The sequence below is a fragment of the Leptonychotes weddellii genome, chromosome 8, assembly GCF_054177405.1.
Source record: "Leptonychotes weddellii isolate Sample4059 chromosome 8, ASM5417740v2, whole genome shotgun sequence".
Taxonomy (NCBI): Eukaryota; Metazoa; Chordata; class Mammalia; order Carnivora; family Phocidae; genus Leptonychotes; species Leptonychotes weddellii.
In genome coordinates, this window is record NC_138376.1 from 2,619,848 (window position 1) to 2,632,648 (window position 12,801).

Below are 12,801 nucleotides of genomic sequence, written 5' to 3' on the forward strand. Positions count from 1 at the left end.
CCCTCTCTCACTGTGTCTCTCTCTGTCAAATAAATAAGTAAAATATTTAAAAAAAAAAATTTAAGAATAGCATTTTAATTACCATTCATTCAACAACGGAGTGCCTACTTACTGTGTACCAGGCACTGTACACTGTGAACAAGACAGAAATTCTACTCCATTATGGGGGAGGCAGTAGGGCAGAACAGTATGCAGTTGGTGAGCGCTCAGAGAAGTGGTGCGGATGTGTAAGCTGTTGGGTATGAACTCTGATGGTGACACCGGAGGGGGCCTTTCTGCAGAGGCAGTTTAAGTAAAGACTTTTAGAAGAGTATTTGTGATACTGATTTTGATTTTTTTTTTTTTTAAGATTTTATTTATTTGAGAGAGAGCAGGAACTGGGAGAGGCAGAGGGAGAGGGAGAAATGGACTCCCTGCTGAGCAGGGAGCCTGATGCAGGGCTCGATCCCAGGACCCTGAGATCATGACTTGAGCTGAAGGCAGATACTTCACTGATTGAGCCACCCAGGCGCCCCTAATTTTGCATTTTAGAGCATGGGTTTATTTTTACTTAGAGTCTGCAAAGTAGTAAAAAATAAAAAGGTGAATCATACTGTTGTGTTCAAGGAGCGGAAGAACCACTTGACAAGATTACACGTGGACTTCGTATCTTGTAAGCAAGTTCTAAGTAAATATGGTATTATAGGTACAAATATGAGCTGTGGGGATTAACAGAACGTTGCTTTCAGTGAAGGCATTTCATAAAACAGAAAACCCATGACTTGGTTGGGTTTTGGGGGTTTTCTTTTGCATTTCTTCTTTACCTTAGCTCTCCTATGGTGGATATTTTTAAGTTGCCTTATTTTTCATTTTTAACTACTTGTGTACTTTGAGTAATTTATTGAGATAATACTGTATAGCAGGCTATTGACTTTATGGATTCTACAACAGACCTTTAGTCTTAGAAGATTTAATAATGACTATATACTAATGTAGAGATTTCATTTTCCTGCAAATATATAGATCAGTAATATATAGAAATGACTGGTGACTTGGAGTTACTTTGTTAAATAAGTAGTAAGTTGTCTCCTGTTTTATATCAAGGTCGATGTTTTCTGTGCTTTTGAAGCAAATAGCTTCAATCCTTTTAAAGAAGAGAAAATTGTAAGCTCATAAACTAATAAATTTGGGTTATGTAGGTAGGGTGACCAGCAGTCAGCCTGTCTGGAATGCCCTGGTTTTTGCACTGAAGTCCCAAGTCCTAGAAACCTCAATCCCCAGGGCAAAGTGGGATGGCTGGTGTCACCCTCATTGTAGATGCATTTGGTCTTCAGTGCTCGTAGGTCCCCCTTCTTTCAGGTTCTGTTCTTGATCTTCATAAACTGGAGATCTGTGGCCATATTTGTGCTATATAGAAAGATGAGGGAACTGATAGGAGAGTGGCCAACACAGAGCCTGTTACATACCAGATGGGAAGTGCTTTACAAGTAGGAGCTCACTTAATCTTCCCAACAATTCTGTGAGTTGTAGATCTTATTACTCCTGTTTTATAGGTGAGGAAATCAGGAAACTAAAGAACTTGATCATCTAGCAGAGATCTTGTGTCCTTTATCAAAACATAAGATGTATGAAAAGGGGCGCCTGGGTGGCTCAGTCGTTAAGTGTTTGCCTTCAGCTCAGGTCATTGTCCCAGGGTCCTGGGATCGAGGCCCACATCGGGCTCCTTGCTCTGCGGGAAGCCTGCTCTCCCTCTTCCACTCCCCCTGGTTGTGTTTCCTCTTTTGCTTTGTCCCTGTCAAATAAATGAATAAAATCTTTAAAAAAAAAAAAAAAAGTACAAAAAGAGCTAGACCAAATGATAATTTTGGATGGGCAAGTGGTAGAGAGGCATGTTCCTGGAGTCTGGATTCTAATCCACATGCAACCTTCTACTGGCTAGGACATCTTCTGTGAGCATGTTCTTTGTTGAGTAAATGATAAAAGGTTGTAACATTGAAAATGAAAAAAAAAATGCATAATGTATAGGTTCATCACATATATAGACTGCTTTTGCCTTTTTTTAAGAGGTGCTGTGGTGAAAAGTAGTTCTTTGAAGGCGGGTCAGGGGGTAGCTTCCATTTACTCGCAGTGGTGATCTGTGAAGGCACCTCGCACGTGTTGCCATAAGTCAGATGTGAAACAGTAATAATAATGGTAATACCTTTGCTTTCTTCCAGCCCTTTACCCTAAGGTTATGCTTCAGTCTTTTCTTTTTTACTTGTTTCTTACCTTTTCTCTTCTACTCTGACATCATTTCTTGTCTTTTCTGTATACAGACCACAGCTTCATGCCTCTGTTTAAATCATCTGTCTCTGTGAAATGTCTTTAACTTTACTTTCCATTAGCAAGTTGTCATGGTTGACTTTCCGGACCTTAAATTTTTTGTTTTGAATAAATTCTCTAAACATTTAGTTTATAATCATGTTTATTCTTTCTGTATTTTATATGGCAAGGTTTTGTCTTCCTGACTAGATTGAGGTCCCTGTGGGTACAGACCATAATTTATTCCCTTACTCTGTATGCTTTGTTACTGTGTCTGTGCTTTATACAGTTGTGGGAGAGTGACTTCATGTGATAATTGATCAGCTATGTTAAGGCTTTATTAAGATTATTAAAATTATTTCCCTTTCAGACTCCAAAAAACAAAGCTACGATCTTCAAGTTATGCAGCATCTGCCTCTACCTGCCACAGGAGCAGCTTACCCACTGGGCAGTTGGCACCATAGAGGACCACCTCCATCCTTACATGCCAGAGTAGAGTGCTGACCGGCAAAATGGACAAGATCAGAAAGTGCAGCAGCATTGGTTTTCTTGTTTTCTTACACTTTATTCTTTCAGAGTTTAAAGAAAATGGACTCATGCACAGAACACTATGCATTTTGAAACTTGTTCATCCTGGATTTTTTTTTTTTTTTTTTTTAATTGTGTCTCAGAACTTAAAAAAAAATTAGGTGTCTTCTGCACGGACTGTGTGAAAGAAGATGCTTTGCATATTTGCTGCACTGCATTAGCATCTTACTAAAAATGTGAAATGAAAGGACTATTGTTCACTGAAATGCTTAAATGTATCTGAAAGCACAAGGTGATACTCATTTTTGATGGTCTTTCCATTTGTGCTGGTTTTTGCCTCTTTGACATCTGTCAGCGGTATTTAGAGGGTGAGAAGTGAATGTAAAAGGTATAAATAACATTTAAAAAAACTTAATAGCTTTGCTGTAATCACCGTTGTTCCGGAGCACTCTCAGATTCACTCTAATGACCAGAAGTGGTTGTTTAAAAAAAAAATACATAGATACACAACCACGGGAAAGAAATCTTAAATGGGAAAAAAAAAAGCATCTCATTGTAGGCATTCTTGCCTCATGTTTTACTGGGCCATGTTTGTTTCCTGGTACTCATAAATGTATGTGTTTTATTTCCAGATCTCTTTCCCCAAGTTGCTGTTATAAGAGTATTCTGCTGAATGTGGATACAGTTTATACACATTAAAGCAGATCAGGAGTCTGAAGTAGCTAAAGCAGCTATAAAACTGAGAAATACATTCATAGCTGCAGAAACCATGATAGGTAGAGGACTTTCCTTTTTGGTTTTTGTTTTTTGGTTTTAAAGAGATTTTTATTACAAAGAAAGAAAATCCAGTGAATGGTGCAGAAATACTGGTTTCTACACCATCCTAAAGAAAAACGTATCAGGGTTTTTTCAAGTAGAGAAAAGTTACTAAAGTTGGTATCTAAAATTGTTAAAAAACCATTGAGTGTCAAAGCTCTAAAAGCAGAACTCATTTTGTGCAGTGAACATAAGGAAAGACTACTGTACAGGTTTTTGGTTTTTTTTTTTCTTTTTAATGAAGAAAAGCTTTGCTTAAGGGTTGCATACTTTTATGGAGTAAATCTGAATGATCCTACTCCTTTGGAGTAAAACTTAGTGCTTACTGGTTTCCAATTGTATTTAGCTTCTGGTTGGAATTTGAAAAAATGAAAACCTAAATAAAATAGGTGAAAGTTCCCTGACTATTCAGGTGAATACACAAAACTTGATGTGGTAACTTTTTTTCCCAAGTCAATGGGTAGGTGTTACTGACGACCTTGGGGGTTATTTTACAGTCCATAGTTCAACGGCCAATTCAGAAGGACAAAAAATGGCAGATGCGTTTGTGATTTCAGGAATAGGAATCAAAGACATTTTTCAGCTTTAACAGTGAGCAGGTTGGCTTGTTCCCTGCCTCATGGAAAAGAAAAATAGACTTTGTAGGCTCCACACCCAAGGTGGGGCTCGAACTCACGACCTCAAGATCAAGAATCACAGGCTTCACTGACTGAGCCAGCCAGGTGCCTCAGAAAAATATTCTTTATTTCAAGAGGCGTTCACATGTTTTCTCATCAATTGAAAATTAGAATCTGTTTGAACCAATGCCTGTGAATGTTTATCATGGGCAGTCCCTGTTCAAAACTCTGGTCTTACGAGGGGAAAGAGCTACAGAGGTTTAGTTAACTTGCCCAAGCTCACATCCAGAGCAGGGATGGATTTAAGACCAGGCTGGCTGGCTCTGTAGAATCCAAGCTCTTAACTGTTCTACTATATTGAATTATACTTGTGTAGTTACTAAGTCATGCACTTTAGCAGCCCTTGGTTTTTAAGTTTTTATTTTAGGATAAATTTAGAAAAGTTGTAATAGAAAGCTCCTGTATAACCTTTACCCATGTCTTAGCCACATTTTTTCCCCACTTTTTCTACATATATTTATACATCTATTCTGAACCATTTGAGAGTTTGGTCCATACATCATGCATACATCTTTACTCCTTACCCCCTAGTACTTAGCATTTGTCCCAAGTACAAGGATATTCTTGCATAACCACAGTAAAGTTAACAAATTCAGGAAATGTTAACACTGATACGCCTTAATCTATCGTCCATATTCCAGTTCTGTTAATTGTCCTAATATTCTCAGGTCCTATCCTAATATCCTGTGTTTTTTAATCCCCCTACCATTCACTACAGGACCCTTGCATTTAGTTGTCAAATCTCTAGTCTCTAATCTGGCTTTTGTTTGACGACTTTTTTTTTTTTTTTAAGATTTTATTTATTTATTCATTAGAGACAGAGAGAGGCAGAGGGAGAAGCAGGCTCCCAAGGAGCAGGGAGCCCGATGCGGGACTCGATCCCAGGACCCCGAGATCATGACTTGAGCCGAAGGCAGACGCTCAGCCATCTGAGCCACCCAGGCGCCCTGTTTGATGACTTTTTAAGATGATAGACTGAAAGCACAAGCAAGGGGAGCAGCAGGCCCTCCGCTGAGCAAGGAGCCGGATGTGGGACTTGATCCCAAGACTCTGGGATCACAACCTGAGCCGAGGGCAGATGCTTAACCCGCTGAGCCACCCAGGCGCCCCTGACCTTGACATTTTTGTAGAGTAGGCTTAATGTTTTAAAATAGAAAGTGTTCCTCATTTTGCATTTGAACGATGTTTCTTCATGGTTCAATTTGGGGTTATGCACTCTGGCCAGTACCCAATTCAAGTGACCTCACTCTTTCCAGTTAATATCCAGAAATGCACTGTCCCTTTGCTCTTGGTTCATGTTAATTTTGATTGGTCAAGGTGGTGTCCTGTTTCTGCATTGTATAGTTACAATTTTTCTCCTTGCAATTAAGCAATCTGGGAAACATGAACATGCCCTGCTCTTTATCAGAAGCACGACTGATGATTTCTCATTTTTGCCGTAACCAATTTTTTTTTTTTTAAGATTTTATTTTTCACAGAGTGTACAAGGAGGGAAAGCAGCAGCAGAGGGAGAAGCAGGCTCCCTGCTGGGGGGGGGGGCTCGATTCAGGACCCTGGGATCACAACCTGAGCCGAAGGCAGACGCTTAACCGTCTGAGCCACCCAGGCGCCCCTGCTCTAACCACGTGACAGTTGCAAAACGGTAATATCTACCCCTCCCCTCCACATTGAGCAGCATTGTCATGAGGAGCCCTCCTGTCTCTGCCACGTTATCTACCTCAGTGATACGTGATTGAACAATTTCTTTTTCTCAGTGCTGCAGTTTGCATCCTCTTAAACCATTTTCTTGAACACTTGGCTTACTTTCAAGCACAAGATATGTTAACGTCAATTTCCCTATCCCAGCCTCCCAGTCCTGAAATCAGCTATTTTTCTCCAAGAAGCCCAGGTTCCTTTTAGAGGGAAATACTAGAAGTTAAGAACTGCGTGCCCGCCCTGTGTGCTCACTGCTCCTGGGAAGTCTACTTCTGTCCTCTGAGCAGAGAGCAGCATGACAAGCAAAGGATAAATCAGCATTTAACTGTGGATAGTGTTTCCAAATTTATTTAAAGTTGCTTCCTCTATCTCTCATAGCTTAATACTGGCTTCAGTTTTATTTATTTATTTTTTTTTTTTTTAAGATTTTATTTATTTATTTGACAGAGAAAGACACAGCGAGAGAGGGAACACAAACAGGGAGTGGGAGAGGGAGAAGCAGACTCCCTGCCGAGCAGGGAGCCCGATGCGGGACTCGATCCAGGGACTCCAGGATCATGACCCGAGCCGAAGGCAGTTGCCCAACCAACTGAGCCACCCAGGCGCCCTGGCTTCAGTTTTAAAGTAATCTCATCTCAAAATGGTCTTGCTGGCTTCTTTGCTTTACCTAAGTTTTCAGAAACCCTTTCAGCTAAGATTTTTTTTCGTCCAAGTATCTATATAAGATGATAAACAAACTGAAGAGGTTTAAAATAAAAAATAGGAGACAGTCCCATCCTATGTCCCACTTGGTTCGTCATTTTCCTCAAAGAAAATAACTATTTCTGGTTGTGCTAATTTATTTTGAAAGTTACATTTGTTCAAGTCAAATTTACGCTTGGTCTTTATTGCTGGGTGTCTGGGCCAAACTGCTGGGCTTAGTTTCCCAGGTGTTTTGTGTGTCTGCCTTGTGCTACTAATTTTCCCGTGGTCTTGTTCATCAGATCCACAGAGGCAAATGCAAGTGTTTTCCCTTGCTTCAGAACATGCGCTGTTATTACTATGTCTTCTCCTATTTTAGCAGGTGACATGTACCTTGAAGGGAAACAGATTTAAATATAGTTAACAGCAAATAATTTTTTACTTTTTCAATTTTTAAACATTTTTAACAGCAATTTTTTTTAATTTCTTTTTTTTTTTTAAAGATTTTATTTATTTATTTGAGACAGAGAGAATGAGAGAGAGAGAGAGAGCGCACATGAGAGGGGGGAGGGTCAGAGGGAGAAGCAGGCTCCCCGCCGAGCAGAGCCCGATGCGGGACTCGATCCAGGGACTCCAGGATCATGACCTGAGCCGAAGGCAGTCGCTTAACCGACTGAGCCACCCAGGCGCCTCTAACAGCAATTTTTTTAAGAAGGGAAGTTGTCTGCATCTCTTAACAGACTTCTTTTGTGTTGCTTATTTTCCTCCTCAAAGTAGCTTAGGAATAGTATCAGTAAGCTTTCTGTCCTATCAAATTTGAATGGCTGGTCCTTGACCAAGTTCATCTTCCCCATTCCATATCCACACAAGTTTCTTTTCCCATAAATATGGGAAGGCATTCCCCCCACGCCTTTAAGTTTCCCACCTCCTGTTTATTTGGGGCTGGTGAAAGATTTTCCCCAGCTTTTATTTAATCTACTCAGCTTCCCTGGTGAAGTACTGCCTGGCGTCTCTACTGCAGATTCCCCCTACCTGCGGTCCAGAAGGAAGCGGACGATCCTCCTGATATACTGTCAGAAGGTGAACAGTAGCCTAATGCCGCACCCCCGCCTGTCACTGCCCTCACTTCATCATGTACGCACTGCATCTCACATCCTCACTAGAAGGGTGCGCATAGTACGAGGTAGTCTGAGAGACCACATTCGTACAGCATCATAGCATGTTAACACTTGTTCTGTTATCGTTGTTAATCTTACTGTGCCTCGTTTATAAACTTTATCATAGCTATGTAGGTATAGGGAAAAGCATATATATGTGTATATAATGGGTTGGGTACTGTCTGTGGTTTCAGGCATCCACTGGGGGTCTTGGAATGTAGCCCTGGGGGTAATAAGGGGACTACTGTATCTTGTCCTATCAGTATTTAGGATTCACTCAACTGCACTTGAGTAAATTCTGCACTTTACTGCACTCAAAACAATTTAAGAATTACAAGAACTGATATGAGGCCCTTAGAATCCTGGTGATGAGTTGTATATATTTTTTAAGAGACACTTCCCTACCTATCTTAGTCATAAGCTGTCACTCATTTATTTTTGAAATATCTACAGTAAATCTTTGAGACTGTTTCTGTTCATGTAAGTCAGTTTTTGAAGCTCAGGCCGTTCTTTATTGTGACCAATACTTTGACCACACATTTGTGGAAACTATGTTTGACTTACTAAAAATTCTCTAGGCTTGTGAGAGCAGTAGTATCTCAGAAGATCATGAGATGCAGTGCTGTTTGAAGACCTCAGCTCTTAATAGAGGCTCCTGAGGCAAAATGGAGTCATCAGCTGGCCTGACCCCTCACCAGGTGGACTAAGGTGAGGACTGCAGAATGTACTCACCGGCACAATAAGCAGAACCTCTGGAGATCTTAATTTCAAGAGCATCTGCCTCTTGTCCTGTGATTTGCTTATGGCACCCTCAATTTATTCCTATGGTAAAGAAGGGCTGAACTTTCTTAAGGTAGCCTAATAAAAGATTTAGACTGTTTAAAAATCTGATAACTGACATTCTTTCCATTGCCCTCATGTTGCATAACATTGGCTTCCCCCCTGCAATCGCTGCCTGTCCCCCCAACAAAAGTCATTGTTCTGTTGTGTAGGTGGAAAAAGCAGCTGTCTTGAAACTAAACCCCTGGGCGCTGCACTCTTGGTGGGACCAGCAGTGGTACTGGTTGATGCTGGAAGCGAGTTTCTCACCCTGGAAAGCGGATGACCCCTGCAGGCATTGTCACAGTGGTGGGTGACAGCCTGACCTCTGGGGGGCTGCGTCCTGATCATGTAGTTTATGTCTGCAGAGCACGTTCGAGGTTGCAAGAAAACATACAGGATTGCAAAACTGGACACTTCTGTTCACCTTGTTACAAGGCAGTGTATACTTTATGAAGGCTTATCCAACTTCTCTTTGAGTTCTATTCAGGCTTTTTTCTAGGCACTCAGTACAGCCCTAAGACCTCCGGACAAGTGGCAGCTGTAAGGACTGGAACAGTTCCAGGCCATGAGTCTGTGATGCTTTACCCCCCGCCCTGTATACATAACAGGAACTGAATGTGTGCTGTTTGGAATGTTTAGGTCATTGCCCCTTTATTCCTGATGTGGAAATGAGTTCCTCTAGTTGGTAGATTCTAAGGCTGTGGGATCTTTCAGGGCCCATCGATAGGTACACTTCAGGGTGACCAGCTCAGGGCACCCCCGATTGTATTTATGTTATAAAGGTATTTAGTCTCAGTTGTTTGAAGTGAGTTTTCACATTAAAAAAAGTTACTTGTAGTACAGTCTGGATACATACGTGATGTTCATATCCACACTGACTCCTGGTGCCCCCCGTTCAGTGCACAGCAGAGCCATTGTTGATACGTTATCCACTAAGGTGGCCGTCAGACCACCATGGAGAGTGCCGTATTTATTGGTGTGGTCGTCTTCTACTTTCATTTCACAAACCACTTTCCCAGGGGCAGCAGAGACCAGAGTCACCTAAGTGCAAAAAAAAAAAAAAATAAATAAAATTTTTTTGACCATTCTTTGGTATTAAGAAAGCCCAAACAGCCCATCAAGAATTATCACTGGATTAAATGGAGTCACTCCAGAGGTGCCTTGCTGACTCAGTCGGTAGAGCATGCATCTCCTGATCTCTCGGGGTTGTAAGTTCAGGCCCCACGTTGGGTGTAGAGATTGCTTAAAAATAAAATCTTAAACTAGGTCATCCCAAAGAAGTTGATAAGAAATTCAAATGTTACCAATATCTGTGATAGAAATTAACCCATATGTAAATTCTTCTTAAAGAAAAAGGAATATTTAGGGAAAGAGTTTTTGTTAATCTCCACCCTGCAGAAATATTCTGAGCTTTTCAGCCTTATGTGTGACAACCTGACATCTCTCAATGTCTCCACAGAAATTGTGGACCAACAGAGCTAGCTGGTCCCTGTGATTTGGATGTTCCCTAGTTTTTGCAGAGAATAATTTTTATAATGACTTTGTAATGAATGGTTTAAACAATTTAAAAAACAAACTGGAAGAAATTCAGTAATTCAGTGAGTTACCAGAGTCAACAAACTTATACCATAAACCCATTTTAATATAAAAAGCTTAACAGTAGAATCCAGCAGAGTTGAACTGCGGCTTTTAAGGCCCTGCCCATTTATACTATTTTAATGAAAAAGAACTGCATGAAAGTGTCTCAAGCATTAAATGGTTAGATTCTACCTAAATGCTACTTGAGCATTTTCCTATGCTGGGCGCTGAGCCGGACACTAACATATGCTACATAATAAGGAAGGGATAATTTCCATTTTGTAGGTAACTTAAATTCAGAGTGGTTTGTTGTTGGGGTCACTTATGATGTGACAGAACTGATTTAGATCTAGGTCTGTCTTCAAGTCTCCCTCAACACTAACTATGAAGTCTCTGGATATACACTGGCCTTTAATGGCTCCCACCAGGAACACACTTTGGAGTTTCAAAAGCCCAACTTTAGGGTTTTGCTGTTGTTTATTCCCGAAAACTAGGCCCTGAAGTAAAACAGAAACAGAGCCATACAATAAAAATCATCCTAAACAATTTTATGTCCTGTTTTACCTAACAGGTACATCAGTGGCAAGTAAATACTAGAATAGGATCAAGTGTATTCATACAACAAATGATCTAGCCACAGGATGTCCTCATAAACAGACACATCAAGCAGGACCACGGCGTAAACTCCCCTTATTTGGGCATTTACATGAGTATAGCAAGCACTGGCAATGTGAAGATGAATGAAATCCAATCCCTGCTCCTAAGGGGTTCACAACCTAAAGAGAGAGGTGAGTACATGGGGGACGGACTTCCTAGAGACAGAATAAATACAAGTTGCTAGAAGGATATCTAACTTACAAAAGTATGTGTTTTCAGAGAACAGACATTAGGAAAGGCTTCCTGGGGAATGACAACTGAATCCTGACAGGCCGGGAAGAGTGAGGCAAGTGAAAATGGGGAAGGAAGCCAGGCAGCTCAGGGAAGAGAACTAAATAGGGAGCCTCACAGACACCAAAGGTAGTTTGGTGCAATGTAAAGGTGTGGTGTGTTTAGTAGAGGTTAGTTGTTAAAGTCCCACTTGATTATCTAACTTTAGCTGAGATGACAGGAGGTAATACAAATGTTAACTTTCTACTGCAGAATACAATTTTTAACTCTTTCTTTCTCCCAACTTGAAAGGGCAAAGGACACACTCCTGTACAAGAGTGGTTTAAAGTATATACTGGAAGAGAGATCATTCTGTGACGGTCACCCTGATAACTGCAAGAGAAATGCTTTTATGTGTTGCCATTTCTCGTCTCCCTACATAAAATAAAGGAATTCAGCCAATGGGAGCTAACAAAGGGAATGTCCTAGCCAACCTCCCAAAGCTAATTAATAATCTTGTTGGGGAAGAGACCAACGGAGAGCTAACCTCTCTTTGATGAAGAATGGGGGTATGAGGAGAATACTGTTAAAAAAAAAAAAAAAAAAGGAAAAAGATCTCAGTCTCAGTTAAGATATGGGCTATAGGGGACACACTTGTTTAACTTTGTGTTAGGGGCCATACTCAGCAACCCTGCATGCATTATTTCCACCTTCACTCATCTGTGAAGTCGACACTTTTATCTTCCTTGAACTCCGACACCTCAGGTTTAACCACTATGCAAAATGCCCTCCCTTCACATCTCACCTGGACTGCTGCAGACAAGTAGGTCCCGATTCATTCGGTGTCTTGTGGGAGGATGGCAAGAAAGCCTTTTATGATGCAGTGGGGTCAGGAATATATTTGCTGTGGCCCCAACAATACAGAGAATTAACTGCCCGGATGCATTCCATTCCCAGGATCCCATGGGCCGGGCAGCTGCAGGAGGTTGACAAGAACCTTTGTGGCTCAGCCCGGTCTGACCCATGGGCTCCTTGGTTTATCATAAAAATTATGTATGTGCACATACAATCATCTCTCCCTTTTCTGTAGGCCTGCAATGAACTGTGTCTTCCCCGTTCCCCATGCGTTCACCTGAGTCTATGTGACTCATGCGGCATGGCGCCCTGCTCCTCTCACCCAAACACCTAGGCTCCAATTCCATTACACATAGCATACCTGAGGTGACAGTCTCCCCCTTCCTCCTCTGCCTTTTCAGTAAAGACAGAAGGGATGCCCAGTAATCAATAGCAGTGAAGGAGGTGGTCCCTAGCAGGAGCTCTGTCCAGACCCCAGAATTCTCCTTAGGCCTTGCTTGATGTGTCTGCTCGCTCTGTCCTTAAGAGACCGCCGTCACTGTGCCTGCTACTGATCCCTGTGGACTAGCTCACCAGACTGCCTGCTGGCGGATGAAGGTCGGTCGGTCTCCGGCTCGGTAAGGGTGTCTGTGCCGGGCCCAAAGCAGGGTGGCCCACGGCATGAGAACATGTGGGTATATGAAAACAGGAGTCCCCCAAGACAGGAGGCTGAGGCCCACACGTACACACAAAAGCACAGAGAACGAGAGTTTCATGTATTTGTGCAAGAGGCTGTTGGCAAACTGTCTGGCATCAGTTTGCCCTGATGACAGACACTGCTGATTTCCTGGGCGACCCGGTGCAGA

At 41.7% G+C, this 12,801-nt stretch overlaps 2 protein-coding genes across 3 annotated transcripts in view; one reads left to right on the top strand and one right to left on the bottom strand.

Moving 5' to 3' along the window:
- The window catches only part of C8H6orf62 (chromosome 8 C6orf62 homolog), a 16,010-nt gene extending 11,960 nt beyond the window's left edge, over positions 1-4,050 (top strand). For both annotated transcript variants that reach the window (XM_031034499.2, XM_006739305.3), the window contains exon 5: positions 2,651-4,050. In XM_031034499.2, coding sequence (XP_030890359.1) covers positions 2,651-2,776 — 126 coding nt within the window. In that variant the 3' untranslated portion in view covers positions 2,777-4,050. The remainder of the gene's footprint in view (positions 1-2,650) is intronic.
- Positions 4,051-6,817: 2,767 nt separating this feature from the next.
- ACOT13 (acyl-CoA thioesterase 13) lies at positions 6,818-12,225 on the bottom strand. Its single transcript, XM_081827523.1, has 3 exons — positions 12,169-12,225; positions 9,513-9,697; positions 6,818-7,070 (listed from the first exon to the last, which is right to left on the bottom strand). The coding sequence occupies exons 1-3, from the start codon at positions 12,223-12,225 to the stop codon at positions 6,914-6,916; spliced, it is 399 nt and encodes a 132-aa protein (XP_081683649.1). The 3' UTR covers positions 6,818-6,913.
- Between the last annotated feature and the right edge of the window lie 576 nt (positions 12,226-12,801).

Coding starts and splice junctions, on each gene's coding strand:
- ACOT13 (XM_081827523.1), bottom strand. CDS start 12,225: ATGGGGAACGGGGAAGACACAGTTCATTGCAGGCCTACAGAAAAGGGA. Junction 9,698..12,168: donor CAGAAAAGGGAGAGATGATT/GTATGTGCACAT, acceptor TTTTGCACTTAG/GTGACTCTGGTCTCTGCTGC. Junction 7,071..9,512: donor AGTGTGGATATGAACATCAC/GTATGTATCCAG, acceptor TTTCCCTTCAAG/GTACATGTCACCTGCTAAAA.